Here is a 15,185-nt window from a genome sequence, read left to right on the forward strand (position 1 = left end):
AAACAGGCTTCCCAGGTAGGAGCCTTTAACGTAAAGCTGGCAAGTCACTAGAGATGTGTGGGCGAGAATGGAAGCAAAACGCAGGGCCTAGTTAGACATCTGTGGCTCAGGCCATCTTTGTGGATGGCTGTGTGCCTTCCAGGAACAGGGTTTATGGTGCCCCTTACCTACTGGGCTGTATCTCACAGAGCATCTCGTTTAACACAGCCTCATACAGATTCAAAAACGTCCCAGAAAGAGAAAGCTTTTCTCCAAGGACGACGGCAAAGCTTGGCAGGCTCTGAGGCTCCATGAAGGGTGGCTTATCGCAGAGATGTGGAGGTTTTCCATATTTTTTCCAAAATGCAGATTTATAGGATGTTGTCTGTATGTAGCTGGGTACACGTAACCATACACATCTGAAGGATCCTACTGAGTTAGCGCTACTGCGGAATGACGGAGTCACAGCGAAGTCCCGTCCCGGGGCAGCCGCTGGCCTTGCTCCCTCTGGCAAGGCGGGCTCCTCCTCCGCGCAGCCCACGGCAGTCAGGGACGCTTGTGCAGCACCAGCCCAGTCACGAAGCTGCAGGTCCTGGCTGCCCGTTGGTTGGTTTCACAGGCACTGGCTGGCCATCTGTGATGTGTCTGGACCTGGGCTAGAAGCTGCGGTCCAGCAGAAATCTCTGCTGTGTTCCACTCCAACACAGAAGATGGAGTTTAACGTGATCATTATCTGGATGCACAACTCTAGGAGCGTGGACGAGTTCTAGCTGCCGTGGGGTCCTATGAAAGCCATCCTGCTCTATCCTGGGGGGTCACCCTGAGGAAATGACCCTGGGGCAGGGCTCTGAAGTCCTGGGAAGAGGGAGCAGAGCAAGTGAGGAGAGGTGCACCTCATGCCAACGGAGCAGCAGGTGCAAAGATCCTGGGGTGGAAGAAGGGGCCGGGAGCATGGAGAACGAGGCAGAGGCATGGAAGGAGGTCCAAGAGGTAGACCGTGGCCAGACTACATGGGACTTTGGGGGCCGTGAAGGTGGATGCTTTAGAGGTCAGAGAACTTAAAGTGGGGATACCCAAGACCTCAGCCAGGACAGTTTCTTCATTTCCAAGACAAGCAGCTTGTCTGCCCAGCAGTCCGTGATGGCACGTCCTGTCCCCGTCCCGGTCCCATCCTCGGCCCTTCCCTCATCTCCCGGAGCCCTCAGGGCTGGGGCCCTCCCACCACCCTCCTGAGTGGCCCTACCAATCTCATTAGTGCTGTGTCGGGGGTCATCCCAATCCGCTTACCCAGAGGCAGGATAAATGCCCAGCCGGCCCCCTGCCGGGGGATGCCTGGACACTCACACCCGCGGCCTCCCGAGACCTGCCCAGACCTTGGTGAGTCCTGACCTTCCTCAGCCACTTTCTTGGTGGCCACTTACCCGGGGGGGGGGGTGCCTGTGCAGACGTTGGGGAGTTGGTGGGCTTCTCACCGCCGTGCTGATGGCTGGAGCCGCAGGAGTCTGTCTGCTGTCCTAGTCAGAGGGGCTCCCCACCTGGTCACTCTCAGCTCCCCCCTATCTAAGGATGGTTGCAGGCGGTCCCCGAGGCCAGCAGTGGTCTAGTGGACCTTGGGCCACGCACTCTCAGCCAACTTGAGTGGTCCTGAGCCGTAGACGGGACCGCGGCGGGGGCCGCTGGGAGAGCTTGGCCTGTGGTTTCCATGAGGCTAGCGTCTGACAAGGAGTTCCGTCTGGGTCGGGGCTGTGCACACTGGGCCCAGGACCTGGGACTGGGCAGCCTACACCATCTAAGCTGTGGGGGGTGGGCGTGATGGGGCCTGAACAGCCAGGACCACCAGGCCTGCCGCAGGTCAGCTTGGACCCCGTGTATGTCCTCCTGGGCTGGTGCAGTTTCTGGCAAGGGGCATGAACGTTAGGAAAGATCCGTGGTGGGGTGTGCCTGGTGCTGGGCACCCACTCCCACCCCCAGCCTGCTTCGCCTGCCCGTCGGTCTCAGCCATGAGGCTCTAGCCTGCAGCTGGTGGCAGCCCAAGGCTGGCCTCAGGCACTACAGCCCACAGGACCGGAGTGGCAAAGGGGGCCCACGGGGTGGTGTCGGGGGCTCCTGTCTGCATCCTGTGGTTTAACCCCAGAACCTTCTAGACTCACGGCGGCCCGGAGGGATTAGAGTCACCCTCTGGGGCTAATAGGCTTAGGGGAAGCCGGGTTGCCCTTGGGCAGGGTCAGTGGGGCTTAGGACATCCAGGGAGAAGCAGAGGGGGGTCGCCCTGTGCAGTGGGTTCATGGACACCAGCAGGTGACGTTGGTGCCCGGGCAGCCTCTTAGCACAGCGAGTGGCTGGGGTATTTACCAGCAGAGGGAGGAAACTGCGGGAGGTGGCGGTTGCTCAGCTCAGCTCGAACTTCTGAGACAGGGCCCTTCCTGCCGGGCACCGTGCCCTCCATTTCTCTGTCACCCCTCGTTGGCCCAGCTGGATGCCTGGCGTGCTGCCAGGAATGAGGCCGAGGGTCGCTACCCCCAGGGATTGGGGTGGGGTTGCAGAAGGGGAGACAGCTGAGCGGGTGCACGGGGTCCTCCTGCCCGACCCCTGGTGGAGCCCCACGTGGAGATGGCGGGGGGGCCACCACTGAGGTCGTGCTCAGGACCCCCGGGTTTCCTGTTTCAGGACTTTCTCTGTTCTACTGGATTGAGAGCTGCAAGGGAGGCAGAAGCAAGGGGGCTGACCGAGACCCCCCCCCGGTGTGTCCCCAGCCCACGGCGTGAGGGAGTCTAGAAGCCGGAGTTTGCCGTGGGGTCTTGCTCAGCCTGGCCATGAACCTGGAGCCACCCAAGGCCGAGATCCGCTCGGCCACCAGGGTGACAGGGGGGCCCGTCACTCCCAGAAAAGGGCCCCCCAAATTTAAGCAGCGGCAAACCAGACAATTCAAGAGCAAGCCCCCCAAGAAAGGTGTCCAAGGGTAAGCAGAGCTGGTGGAGGGTGCCCCGCAGGCTACACAGGAAGTGGGGGGCTGACCGACAGCAGGGGGCTTGGCCACCCTTTCTTAGCCGGGGTCCTGAGGGTCCCCCATTCCTCAGCATGGGCGGTGGGAGGGCTTAGGAACTCCTGTCACCCTCTACCTGTTGCTGCCGAATGGACCTGGAGACCACGCTCACGGCCACTTAGGCCACAACCACAGCCCTCGCACCCATGTGCGTCCCTGCATGCACACGCACAGCTAGGGCACACTGGCAGACACTCAAGCACAGGTGTGCCCCCACGCACCCCCACTCCCCTCTTCCCCGCCACTGGCCCTGACCACCCTGTCCCGCAGGTTTGGGGACGACATCCCTGGAATGGAAGGTCTGGGAACAGGTATGACGGCCGCCAGGTTCTTCCCGGGTCCCCCCCACAACTCTCCTGCCTGTCCGTGTGCCTGGGCCCCATCCTCCCTCCGGTTTTTCCAGCCAGAGCTCACCTGGAGCACCACCCCAAGCCTGTCCTTCTTTCTCTGCCCCAACATCGAGCTTTGGGCCTCCCCGAGGTGGGGCTGCTCGCATTCAGTGGGTTTACTGGATACTTGGAGGGACTGGAAAGTGACAAGGAGGCCTTGCTGACCCCTCTGTCTCCCTGGTGTGCTACACCCACCTTCTAGCACTTGACACCCTCAAGCTGGCATGCCCTGGTGGGGAGGGCTCTCCACCCGGGACTTCTGCCCTCACCACTTGGGGTGCAAATGACAGGGTCTGGGGGGGGAGCCCCTGGGGCCAGGAGCCTTCCGGTGCCACTGTTCCTTCTCCTGCAGACATCACGGTCATCTGCCCGTGGGAGGCGTTCAACCACCTGGAGCTCCATGAACTGGCCCAGTACGGCATCATCTAGCACCAGAGCCTGACCCAGAGCCTCAGGGCCGTCTCCCCTGCTGCCCGCTGCGACCCCTGCTCAGGATTCCTGTGAGGAGCCCCTTCCCCACCAAGGGTGTCCAGATTGCCCGGTTTGTGTCTGGAGACCCCTGCAGGGTGGCAACCTCAGGCCCCCCGATGCCAGTTACCAGAAGTTACCAGAAGTTACCAGAAGTGCACCAGCTCCCTGCCAGACACCTCAGGGCCGGGCAGGCTCTGCTGAAACAGAGCCTCCAGAAGCATTGGCCCACAGACCTTCTCTTAGGGCTGGAAAGCCAGAGCAGGGTCTCCCAAGAATGTTCGTCACAGGCCACTCCTGTGTCTGGTGTCTGGTGATGAGAATAAGCTCCCCTCACTAGCCCTTCCCAGCTGCTGCCCTTGGGTTGGGGATGCCTCGGGGGAGTCCTGGCGGTGCCTGACCAACACTCTCCAAACCCTCACCGGCAGGAAGCGTCCTACCCAACGTAGCCCACGCATGCTGTCCTGGTTTCAAAATAAAATTCGCGTGTCCCCCGTTCACTCGGCTGGAGTGGGTGGTGGGTGGGGGCAGGGTCCGAGAGTGAGGGTCTGGAGAGGGTGGTGGGTGGGGGCAGGGTCCGAGGGCATGGGTCTCCAGCAGGGGTGGAAGGACGGAGGAGCAGGGTGGTGGGGGCAGCAGGGGCCTGGCCAGGCTGAGAGGGAAGGAAACCCACTAGTCGCTGAGTCTGGGCCCGTGGAGGCTGGGGGTCCGTGCGGCCCGGCCAGCCAGGCTGGGAGGCAGCCGCGTGCACAGCCAGCCCCCGGAGCAGGCCTCACCAAGGAGGCAGACGAGGCCCAGCAGCGGCTCACGCCATAAGGGTGTGCTCAGCTCAGCCTCATGGGAGGAAATGGGCGGAGAGATCAGGGAATTCGCTTGGTGGCCCAGCCAGCCTGTCCTTAGCTGTCCTCTACCGCTGGCCAGGTGCCCACTGGTGAGCCAGCAGTGGTGTCCCCACTGGACGCCACAGCCGGGCGGCCTGGCGAAACGGTCGCTAGCAGCCGTCGCTGTCTGGAGCCCGCCGAGGGTGTCCGCGGGGACCAGGTGCCTCTGTGGGGCCTGTTCACACGGCAGCGACCGGATGGATTCCTGTTCACGTGGGAGCCAGAAAAAGCCACGGTAACCCGAGGCAATGAAGGCCGCTCAGGGTGCCCGTGGGCAGGGGGCGAAGCAGCCGTGGCCGGCTCCTTGCCTGGCCGGGGGTCCGTGTGGGCGCGCGGACGCAAGGCTTCTTCACGCTGCCCACTGAGGAGGATGCCATTTTCCGTAAATGACGCAGCTCCAAAATTTATTCCCGTCAGGGCCCCGCCGTCGGCCACCACAGAGGACGGAGAGGGCTGGGCAGCAGGAAGGGAGTGGGGTTGGGGGGGGCACTCAGAGGCTGGGTCAGGATGGGGTCGGAGGTAGGGAGCCCAGGTGTGCGGAGCCGGAGGTTGCAGGCGACGGTCAGGGGTGTGAGTTGGAGTTGGGGGCTCGACAGCAGGCTTGCATCCGGCCCCGAGAGCCCCGTATGCCCTGGGCAGCCTTCGCATCCTCTGTAGGAGGTAGGCGCTGGCAGGTGCGGCTCACGCAGGCCACGCGGGGTTGGCAAGTGCTCCGTGGCCAAGGGTAAAAGTCTCCGAGAGAGAGTGAGGTCAGGTGGCGGTGCAGGGACTCGTTCTCGCAGGCCCAAACAGAACTGGGAAGGAGGTGGACATGCCCTACCCTCCGGGAAAGGGACCCCTGGGGGGCGGGAGACCCAGCAGGGGGAGAGGCCAGAGTGTCTGAGATGCAGAACGCTTGCTCGGACACCTTCCCTGGGGGTCCCACGGGGCTGTCAGCCCTGGGCCAGTTTGGCGGGGGACCTTTCTGTCCCCACGGTTCTGGGGCTCCCTGCCACCCCCTGGCGGACAGCCAGGGCCCTCACCAGCCGGGCCGCCAGCAGAAGCTCCAGGCCCTGGACGACCACAGTGGCGATGGCCCAGGCCCCGGCAGCCCGGACGTTGGCGCGCAGCCACCCACGGAGCGCAAGACCGCAGCCCTCCAGGTGCACCCGCCTCTGAACGGCCTCATCTGGGCCCAGAGCTCCAAAGCCGCACGGGTCGTGGCCGACTACTCCGTCTCCCCTGGGACTGATGCAGCAGGAGGCAGGGAGGCCGCAGGCCTGGGCCCCTGCGGAGCTGCAGTTAAAGGACCTGCAAGGGAACATGGGGCATCGGTCCAGAGGGCAGAGCCCACCATTCCGGGCCCCGGTGCTGAGGAAAGGTCTCTCACCGACCCTCCCAACGTCCATGGCCACACACAGACACACACACACACTTGTGCATACACAACAGCCAGCTTCCAGTGATTCAGGGGGAATCACCAGTCCAAAGTCACACTCAGCCCCCGAACAAGAGCACCCATGGGGATGCTTCTAGAACGCTGGCTTCAGTGACTGCTGGGTGCAAGAGGCCAGTTTTCAAGCCTCTTCGTGACCATCGGTCGTGGTCAGTTGTCCTCCAGCAGAACTAGACGATCCCTGCCTGGTGTCCCTAAATAGACAACACTTACACACACACACACACACACACGTGCACACACACATGTGGACACACGCAGAGACACAGACACACACGGACACGGACACACACAGACGCATATAGACACATGTGGAGACACACATGGACACACGCAGACGTGCACACAGATACGGACGCGCGCACACACAACACATGCATGCAGACGCACATACGTGCGGACACACAGAGACACACATGCACACAGAGACACACACATGCAGACAAACATGTCCGCAGACACACACACGTGGACGTGCACATGTGCACACATACACATGTGGAGACATGCATGCACACGCGGACACGCACACAGACACATGCGGAGACACACACGGACACGCACACAGAAACAGACACGCAGACACACAGACAAACGTGCACACACACATGCGGACACAAGCACAGACATGCAGAGACACACACATGCGGACACACAAGCATGCACACGTACACACATGCACACACAGATACAGTCACACATAGGCTCGCACCGACAGACACACGAGACACACGTGCAGACACATGCACACACACAGACACACACAGACAAGCACGCACACGCACATGCGTGCACACAGAATAGACACATGCGCGCGCACACATACACAAGCAAGCACACGCGTGTATACACAGAGACGCTTACACACACACACGCTATGGAGGGAGAACTGTGGAGTCCAGAACAATGTCCCCATTTAACTTAAGTGCATGTGACGGTGAGACGTCAGTGTGATGACCTTACACAAAACACTCCCCAAGCTGAGTCTCTGAGTCTGACGGCTCAGCTTCTCCGCTATGATCCCTGTCCACCTGGTCCCCGGTTGGAGGGGGCAGAAACACGCGGGGGGCTCGCGTGTGTGCACGGGCATGTGTGCACACTCGTGTGCGTGTACAAGTGAGCACGTGTGCGAGTATGTCCGTGCGGTCCGGTCGGCTGGCCGCCGGGGCCGCCCCCCTGCCCTGTGGGCTCTGGGACTCACGGGTTCCGCGTCCAGTCCCGGTAGGAAGACACCCCGCAGCACTGCAGCCCCAGCTGGACCTGGTCAATGAGGAAGCGCAGGTCCGCGTCGTCCTGATAGTGGGTGATGGCTGCACGCAGCGTGGGCTCCAGGCCGTCCTGCAGCGGGCCCCAGAGGGCCACCAGCAGGGACCCCACCACCGCCTCCAGCGCCAGGAAGGCAATGAGACCCCCGGAGAAGCAGCGCAGCAGGCAAGCGTTCTCGCAGAAGGCGCCCAGGCAGCCCGCCAGGCTCACGGCACTGACCGCCAGCCCCCCCAGCGCCAGTCCCAGCAAGGCGTCTTCGGGCAGGGCCGCTCCCCCGCTCCCCCGCAGAGACCCCTTGACCGCCAAGCCCCAGAGCCCGAAGGCCAGGGCCAGTGCACCAAGCAGAGAGAAGAGGAAGTTGAACAGGAAGATAAGGTATTTCAGGCAGCTGCTTCCCAAGGGGAGAGAGGAGGCCCGGTCTCCCCCGAGGCCTGCCCTCCAGAGCTGGTCCTCTTGGGGCGCCTGACGGCTTGCGGTGAGTGGGCTGCTTACGGGGAGGGCCTCCTCCTGGCCGCTGGCGTCCTGTGGAGGAAGGGGGAGCACACGGGGAGACCTCACTGGCAGGATGGGATAATCAACAGGGAGGGTCACGTCTTCGAGGCTGGGGTCAGAGCCTGGCAGCGGGGAAGAGGCTGGACAGTGGACAGAGAAGGGAAGGCTCCCAGACCCGAGATGGCCGGGGACGGACGCGCCGGCCTCCAGGCTTGTCTCCCGGCGGGGCAGCCAGGAGATGGGAAGGCTTGTCTCCTGCAGAATGGAGGGCTGTACCCCGCTAGCTCGTGGGAGACAAAGTGAGGCAATCCCGGGAAGCAGGCGTTCCTCGATCCCCTCTGTGTGAGGGAGGACGTGGGCCCCGCAGCTCAGGCACGTGGCAGGCGGTCTGAACAGCATCTACGTGGGTTGGGCTGTCTATGCAGTCCAGAGAAGGGCTTTCCCACCGGGCCCAGGAGGTGGAGGCCCCCCAGGCAGAAGGGCTGGCCCAGGGGACTGTCCTTTCCTCTTCCCCAACTCAGACCAGCCCTAGCATCGCAGGACCCCACTCTCTGAGAACAGAGCCAGGCCAGCCAGGCTCCCAGGGCAGGGAGAAGGAGGGCCAGGAGACCGGGGCTCTGTGGGAGTCGGGGCCTCCCTTGCCTTGCCCTCCAGCGGGAAGCTCAGCCACGCCCTGGGCACTGGTCACACCAAGTGTGGGAAGTAGAGAAGTGCTGACCCATCCCCCCCTTCCCAGAGGAGTGGCTAGTGCAGTGGATGATTAGAGAAGCTGCTGACTCTGCCCCCCTTTGTCTCAATTTCAAATCTGCCTGCCCCCACCCCCCCATGTGGGACGCACTTCTGTTCGCTCCCTGCTGGAGGGAGAGGGACAGTCTGCCCTTGAAATCTGGGAGGATTAGGAAGCTGTGGCCCCTGCGGAAAAGACAGTCTCCTGGGCCACACCTAGGCAGGGCCTCCCTTCCACACCAGTGTACCAGGACGACGCTGCCCTCTGCTCCCGACATCTGATTTTGCCTTGAAACCTCACTCACTGTGAACTTGGAGGCGAGGAAAGGGGCATTGATCAGCCCCCCAGACCCCAACAGTCAGTGGGAGCAAAAGGACAGGCTGCTGGGCCAGGCGGGGGTGGAGGGGTGGGGGGGCTGGGTTCGCCAGAGGTGGTGGGCGGGGGCCACAAGGTTACCGCCCTGCCAGATGCCCCGGAGGGGTGTTGGGATGGCCCCTCCCAAGCCTGAGCTCACTGTCTTGCTTCCAGAACCATAGGCCGCAGTGGGGAAGGGGCCAACCAGCGAGAAGGCGGAGAGGTCATGGGCAGAGGGGGGTGGCAAGAGAGGCGCCGAAGGCCCCGTGGGCACATCACCCGGGTGTGTGCTTTTCTCAGAGTGTGCGTACCCCACACCCCCTCACACACACAAGGGGAAGGAGTTGTGGCAAGGTGCTGGGTGAGGATAAAGGTCCGGATTAGTGAGACCCCCCCCCCGCCCTAATCTTACCTCCTTGGTGGGCAGAGGGGGGCACCGACCGGCCAGCCCAGCACAGGCCAAGGCTCAGGGTGGGGCTTGGGGCCAGGGTGGGTGAGAACGGGCCTGAGGTCCTCCCCAGGGCCTTCAGGGTGGAGACATTGCCAAAGGGGTGGGGAGCGGAGGCCACCAGGGCACTGGCTTACCTGGGACAGCAGGGGGCGCCTTTCCCCCGCCTCCATTCTGCACCGGGACAGGTGTGCTGGTCCCCGGACAGGTGTGCTGGTCCTCGGCCAGGCGTCTCTAGCTCGGACGCTGGAGCTGGTGCCCTCAGCAGTCCCGCGAGCTCTGCAGCCCAGGGCCGGGTGAGCTGTGAGCCGAGCTAGGATGCCACAGTCATGGCCAGGTCATGTGAGGCATCACACTGTAGGGCTTAAGACAGCCCCTGCCCGTGGAGACCCAGAGCATCCCCCAGAGGGCAGAGCCACAGCCTCCCTGGGGGATTCCCCGGAGTTCTGGGCAGGCCTGACGTGGGCGGCGGGGCTGTCCTCCCCACCCCGTGGCCACCACGACAGGGGTGCCATGTGGGCCTCGGTCTGGTGGGCCTGGCGGCTGCTCCCCCACCTCCCCCGGGACAGGAGAGCCCTGAGAACTGGCTCAGGGAAACGATCCTGGGAGACCGGCCAGATCTGCCGGGTGACCCCCAATTTACTCTCTTTGAGAACGAGCCGGTCTCCACTGGCCAGATCACATCTTCTTGGTTTTGAGGGACGCGGGCTCCTTCGTTGTGCTGAGCTTCTCCTGTCGGGGTTGGCCTCTGTCACAGTCCGCGTTGTGCCCAGAGCTTGGAAGGCCCCGGGCCACGCAGCTGCCCCGCACACTGGGGCGCCCGAGGCCCTCTGACCTTGTCCTGTCCTCTATCCTCGGCTTGTGTGGCATGGGGAGGAAGGCTCGGAGCGGGTCCCCACCCACTGCCAAGGCTCTGAGGACACGGGCACATGGCTCTCCACGCCTCCCCTGTGCCTTTGTGACGCGGGAGGTCACAAAACGAATGTCAGTTTCTGGCTTGTGGGGACCTCTAGAGGTGTGTGGGGGTGTGCTCTGCACACGTGTTTGCACGGTAGGAGAAGGGGGTGGCCTCCTGGGCAAGGCCCCGTGCCCAGCCTGTCTTTACTGTCCTCTGCCATGCTGCTCCCTGGCTTCTTTTGTTTGGGGTTGGGACCGCAGCCACCCTTCCTCACTTGACCCACCCGCTTGCAGTCCGGGGTGCTTGCCGGCGGTGGACGGCCCAGCACGCGTGTGCCCTCCGCCGTTGCTGCCCCTGAAATTCCTCCCTGGGTCTAGCTCCATCCCACACCCCACCCTGCAGGCAGAGGCCTCCCCCCGTCTTTCGGGACACTGTTCACTTCGTTTTGTAGTTATTGGCGTTCTTGCTTCATGCCCCACCCCCAGCTTCCTGCACGACAATCCCCCAACAGAGCCCCATCCCCATTCCTGACCTGCAGGACCCAGAGGATGGTAAATGGCTGTTGGGTGAAGCCACTGCGTTTCGGGAGAGTTCATTTCACAGCATCGTCGTGACAAAAGATTTACAGTAGAGACACAGATGTGCCACACATAGCTGGGACAGCAGGCCACTGATCCAAGTCAGGGAGCGTCCTGCATCCTGGGGATGCGGCAGTGGGAAAACCTGCAACGCCCTAGTGAGCATGAGGTCCCCTCCGGTGAAGGGGACGTCACAAAGCAAGGGGGTAAACAGGTGAACACATGTCATTCTTTTTTTTTTTTTTTGACAGAGACAGACACAGTGAGAAAGAGAACACAAGCAGGAGGAGTGGGGTATGGAGAAGCAGGCTTCCTGCTGAGCAGGGAGCCCGAGGCAGGGCTCTATCCCCTGACTTCCAGATCATGACCAGAGCCCAAGGCAGACGCTTAACGACTGAGCCCCCCAGGCGTCCCCGAATATATGTGATTCTACACGGTTGTCAGAGGTATGAAGCCATGAAAGGAGGGTGAAGAGTCAGGGGGCTCTTATGTCAGTTGATCAGGGAGGGCCTCACTGTACCCCCAAAGAACTGAAAACAGAGACTCACACAAATACACAGACACGCATATTCACGGCGGCGCTATCCACAGTTGCCGAAAGGTGGAAACAACCCGGACAGCAATCGACGAAGAGTGGATTATCAAAATGTGCTCCACGCACCCCGTGGACTACTACTCGGCCGTAAAGAGGGGTTCTGACACCTGCGACGACAGGGACGGAGCTGGAAAATCTCAGCGAAAGAAGCCAGACGCTCAAGTCCACGTCCCTGTCACTCCATTCGCATGAAATACTCAGAATAGGTGAGTCTGTAGATGGGTGGTTGCCGGGGGCTGGGGGAGGGGAATGGGGGGCTGCTGCTGAACGGGGGCGCGGTTTCCTTCTGGGGGTGACAGAAACGCTTGGAAAGTAGACACAGGAGGTAGTCATAGGTCTTGAGAGCACTAAGTGCCACGGAACTGTTCACTGAGAAATGGTTGACTGCTTGCCCTGTGAATTTCATCTCAATTTAAATAAAAGAGGAGGAGGAGGAGAAACGTGGGGGAGGGAGGGATGGAGCCGGGTCGGTCCACTCCAGTGGGGTCCTCTCCGAGGGAGAGGGGGTGGGGTGGAGCAGGATCTGGACCCGACCCCCACTGAGAAGGGGGTGCTCAGGCTGCTGGGTGGGGGCTGTAGTCTGGGGGAGAAGAAGGCTGCAGATTTGACCCAGCGCAGCCAAGTGCGCTTCCCCGGAAGTGACAGACCAGGACCCCCTCCAGCTGCGTGCGGCATCCGGCATCAGGCTCCCAGGCCCGGCTCTCACCCCGACAATCCCCTCTCCAGCTCTGTCTCCCTCCTGTCCTGACACTGGGCAAGGCTAAGTGAAATTCCAGTGGCCCTCACAGCGAGGGGATGAATTGCATTTCCCTCAAATCCATATCTTGGGGTCCCAACCCCCAGAACCTCAGAAGAGGACTTGGAGGGACGGCCCTTAAAGAGGTAATCAACTTAAAATGAGGCCAGTGTCTTCATACAGAGAGGAAATTGGGACACACAGAGACACCGGGGATGCCTGAGCACAGAGGAAAGATACAGAGGTCTGCCAGCCAAGGAGAGCAGCCTCAGAAGACCCCGACGGGCTGTCACCTTGATCTCCGACTTCCAGACTCTGGATCTGGGAGAAAATACATTTAAGTTATACAGTCTGTGGAATTTTGCTAAGGCAGTCCTTGCAAAGTGATATGACAAAGGTAGAGCCTTTGTTTTTTTATTTTTTATTTTATTTTATTTTTTAAAAAGATTTATTTATTTGACACTGAGAGAGATCACAAGTAGGCAGAAAGGCAGGCCGGGGCGGTGGTGGGGGGGCAGGCTCCCCGCTGAGCAGAGAGCCCGATGTGGGGCTCGATTCCAGGACCCTGAGACCATGACCTGGACCGAAGGCAGACGCTTAACCCACTGAGCCCCCTGGGCACCCCTATTTTTTTTATTTTTTAAAAAAGATTTTATTTATTCATTTCATAGAGAGAGTGAGCACAAGCAGAGGGAAAAGTAGTCTCCCACCAAGCAGGGAGCCCAATGTGGGGCTCGATCCCAGGACCTTGGGCTCATGCTCTGAGCCGAAGGCAGTCACTTCACTGGCTGAGCCCCCCAGGCATCAGGAGAGGACGCCTCCTTTGGTCTCGTCCTTCAAAGGCTTTCTAACCGAACACACTTAAGAATAGAATCCGGGATGCCTGGGTCCTGGGATCCAGCCCTGCATCGGGCTCCCTGCTCATTGGGGAGCCTGCTTCTCCCTCTCACAATCCCCTTGCTTGTGCTCCCTGTCTCACTGTGTCTCTCTCTGTAGAATAAATAAATAAATTTTTTTTAAAAAGAATAGAATCTAAAAGCCTTTCCATGTCTCACATGGTTCTTCCTGACCCAGCCCTCCTCTGCCCTCACTCAGGACCCCCATCCACGCCAGCCGCCTTGTTGTTCCTGGAGCACCCAGCACTTCCCAGGTCCCAGGACCTTTGCACAGGCTTTCCTAGTTCACTCTTCCCTCAGATGCTTTATCTGGGACCTGATCGCATCCCATCTCCTCAGAGAGATCTTTCTGGACCATCATATGTAAAATAGCCTCCATCATCCTCCATCCCTTCCCCCGATGTGACTGTCCACTTAGGGACACTGCATGCCTGCATAGCTGATGTGTTTGCAAGCTGCCTCCTGCTGGTGGATCCCATCAGGGTGGGAATCTCTCCTGTTTCCCCCAGCGCGGGACCTGCCGCTTGCCCCGCAGAAGCCTCGTAGGTCCTTGCGGGGGTCGGGGAGGGGGGTGGATGGACCGGTAGGTGACCACCTCAGCTAGGTGACTAGCTGAGGTGTTGGAACCCGGGAAGCTGAGGGGTCGGGAGGGGGAGGAAATGAGGGTGACTTTTTCAGCCCAGGAAATACATAAATACAACCTGGAGTGGAGCCATGGGGTTAAAAAAACCGGATTTTACACGTTTTGGTAACTTTCCCGCACAGTCACGGGCAAGGTCAGGTCCGCTACAGAATTGGCAGGGCCCGGTGCGGCACGAGGACGGGGAGCTCCCTGAGCCCTGCACCCCTGCAAGCCCTGCACCCAGCCCTGCACCCAGGCCGCGGGCGGGCGGCGGGCCCCGGGAGACGCAGGCTGAGTCCGGTTGTTGCCTCCGTTAGGTTAGGTCCACCGAGACGCTGCTTTCCTTTTCCTGCCAGGACGGTGTGACGTCACCGGGCTGACACGCTCCGTCCCCGCGCAGGCGACCCGCCGGACCTAGGGCTTCGAGGCCCCGCACTGTGGCCCAGCACGACGATTTCGGGGCGACGGCGCACGCTCGCTCTTGCTTCTTCTCGGACCTTCCTGCCCCGCCTGCGTTTGCAGAAAGGAGCGCGCGCCACGAGCAAAGCCGTCCTTCCCCGAGCTCAGGAGCCCGCGCGCGCCCCCGCCGCCCCTCGCGCGCGCCCCCAACCACCCCGCCCCGCCCCGCCCCGGGCCCGCGGCCGCCCCGTTTGCGCATGCGCGGGCCGTTGGAGGGCCGGAACTCGGTTTCCGGGCTGCGCGGCCGGCGGAGCGCGTTGGACGAGGCGCCGGACGTCGCGCGGCGGTGGCGGCCGGCGGCGAAGCTGGAGCGGCGGTGGCGGCGGCGGCGGGAGGCCGGGGCTGAGGCCGGGGCCGAGGCTTCGAGGCCCGCGGGGCGGCAGGCGGCGGCGGCGGCGGCCCGGGGCTCGAGCCCGGAGACAGGAGCGGCCGCCATGGCCGAGAGCATCGTGAGTGGGGCGGGGGCGGGAGCGGGGCGCCGGGATGAGGCAGCAGATTTACCGGCGCGGCCTGTGGGGCGGCGGCCAGCACCGGCCGCTTCCGCCTCCCGGCCCGGGCTCGCGGCCTCCGGTCCCGCCGCTCCGCGACCGCCGGCTCCGCGGGCTCCGCCGGGCCGGGTGCGGGGCTGGTGCGGGGCTGGTGCGGGGCGGCCGGGCCGGGTGCGGGGCCGGGTGCGGGGCGGCCATCGGAAGAGGGGCGCGCCCCAGCCTGGGCTCGAGGCCCCGCGGGGAGGGCGCTGCGGCCGCGGGGGCTGCGAGGACGGGACCCCGGCGGCGGCGGCGGTCGGTCTGGGCGCGCAGGGACGCGGTGACAGCCACCTGTTGGGGAAGGAGGCGCTTCCGTGCGGTCGGGAGTTGCCCGTGCCCGCGCCCCGCGCCCGCGCCGTAAAAAGCCGGCGAAAGTGAGAAAAGCAAACCCG

General features: G+C 62.5%; 3 protein-coding genes across 3 annotated transcripts in view; 2 read left to right on the forward strand and 1 right to left on the reverse strand.

The window, feature by feature from the left end:
• The first annotated feature begins 1,319 nt into the window (after positions 1–1,319).
• On the forward strand, positions 1,320–4,365 carry PDE6G (phosphodiesterase 6G). Its single transcript, XM_044250328.1, has 4 exons — positions 1,320–1,356; positions 2,647–2,938; positions 3,293–3,333; positions 3,764–4,365. Exons 2-4 carry the CDS (start codon positions 2,793–2,795, stop codon positions 3,838–3,840), a joined length of 264 nt encoding a protein of 87 aa, XP_044106263.1. The 5' UTR covers positions 1,320–1,356; positions 2,647–2,792; the 3' UTR covers positions 3,841–4,365.
• An 838-nt stretch (positions 4,366–5,203) lies between these two features.
• TSPAN10 (tetraspanin 10) lies at positions 5,204–14,702 on the reverse strand. Its single transcript, XM_044250194.1, has 3 exons — positions 14,180–14,702; positions 7,397–8,093; positions 5,204–6,050 (listed from the first exon to the last, which is right to left on the reverse strand). The coding sequence occupies exons 1-3, from the start codon at positions 14,700–14,702 to the stop codon at positions 5,693–5,695; spliced, it is 1,578 nt and encodes a 525-aa protein (XP_044106129.1). The 3' UTR covers positions 5,204–5,692.
• The window catches only part of NPLOC4 (NPL4 homolog, ubiquitin recognition factor), a 54,858-nt gene continuing 54,308 nt past the window's right edge, over positions 14,636–15,185 (forward strand). The window contains exon 1 of the mRNA XM_044247230.1: positions 14,636–14,715. Within this exon, the coding sequence (XP_044103165.1) occupies positions 14,701–14,715 (15 nt within the window). The 5' untranslated portion in view covers positions 14,636–14,700. The remainder of the gene's footprint in view (positions 14,716–15,185) is intronic.

The sequence above is a fragment of the Neovison vison genome, chromosome 5 (genome assembly GCF_020171115.1).
Source record: "Neovison vison isolate M4711 chromosome 5, ASM_NN_V1, whole genome shotgun sequence".
Taxonomy (NCBI): Eukaryota; Metazoa; Chordata; class Mammalia; order Carnivora; family Mustelidae; genus Neogale; species Neogale vison.

What these genes read in the sequence shown, in the direction of transcription:
- PDE6G (XM_044250328.1), top strand. Translation starts at nt 2,793, where the DNA reads ATGAACCTGGAGCCACCCAAGGCCGAGATCCGCTCGGCCACCAGGGTG. An exon ending in CCCAAGAAAGGTGTCCAAGG is followed by an intron (nt 2,939 to 3,292) that starts GTAAGCAGAGCT and finishes CCTGTCCCGCAG; the next exon opens with GTTTGGGGACGACATCCCTG. An exon ending in AATGGAAGGTCTGGGAACAG is followed by an intron (nt 3,334 to 3,763) that starts GTATGACGGCCG and finishes CTTCTCCTGCAG; the next exon opens with ACATCACGGTCATCTGCCCG.
- TSPAN10 (XM_044250194.1), bottom strand. Translation starts at nt 14,702, where the DNA reads ATGGCGGCCGCTCCTGTCTCCGGGCTCGAGCCCCGGGCCGCCGCCGCC. An exon ending in GGACGGAGCGTGTCAGCCCG is followed by an intron (nt 8,094 to 14,179) that starts GTGACGTCACAC and finishes TCCACTGTCCAG; the next exon opens with CCTCTTCCCCGCTGCCAGGC. An exon ending in CGGGACTGGACGCGGAACCC is followed by an intron (nt 6,051 to 7,396) that starts GTGAGTCCCAGA and finishes GTTCCCTTGCAG; the next exon opens with GTCCTTTAACTGCAGCTCCG.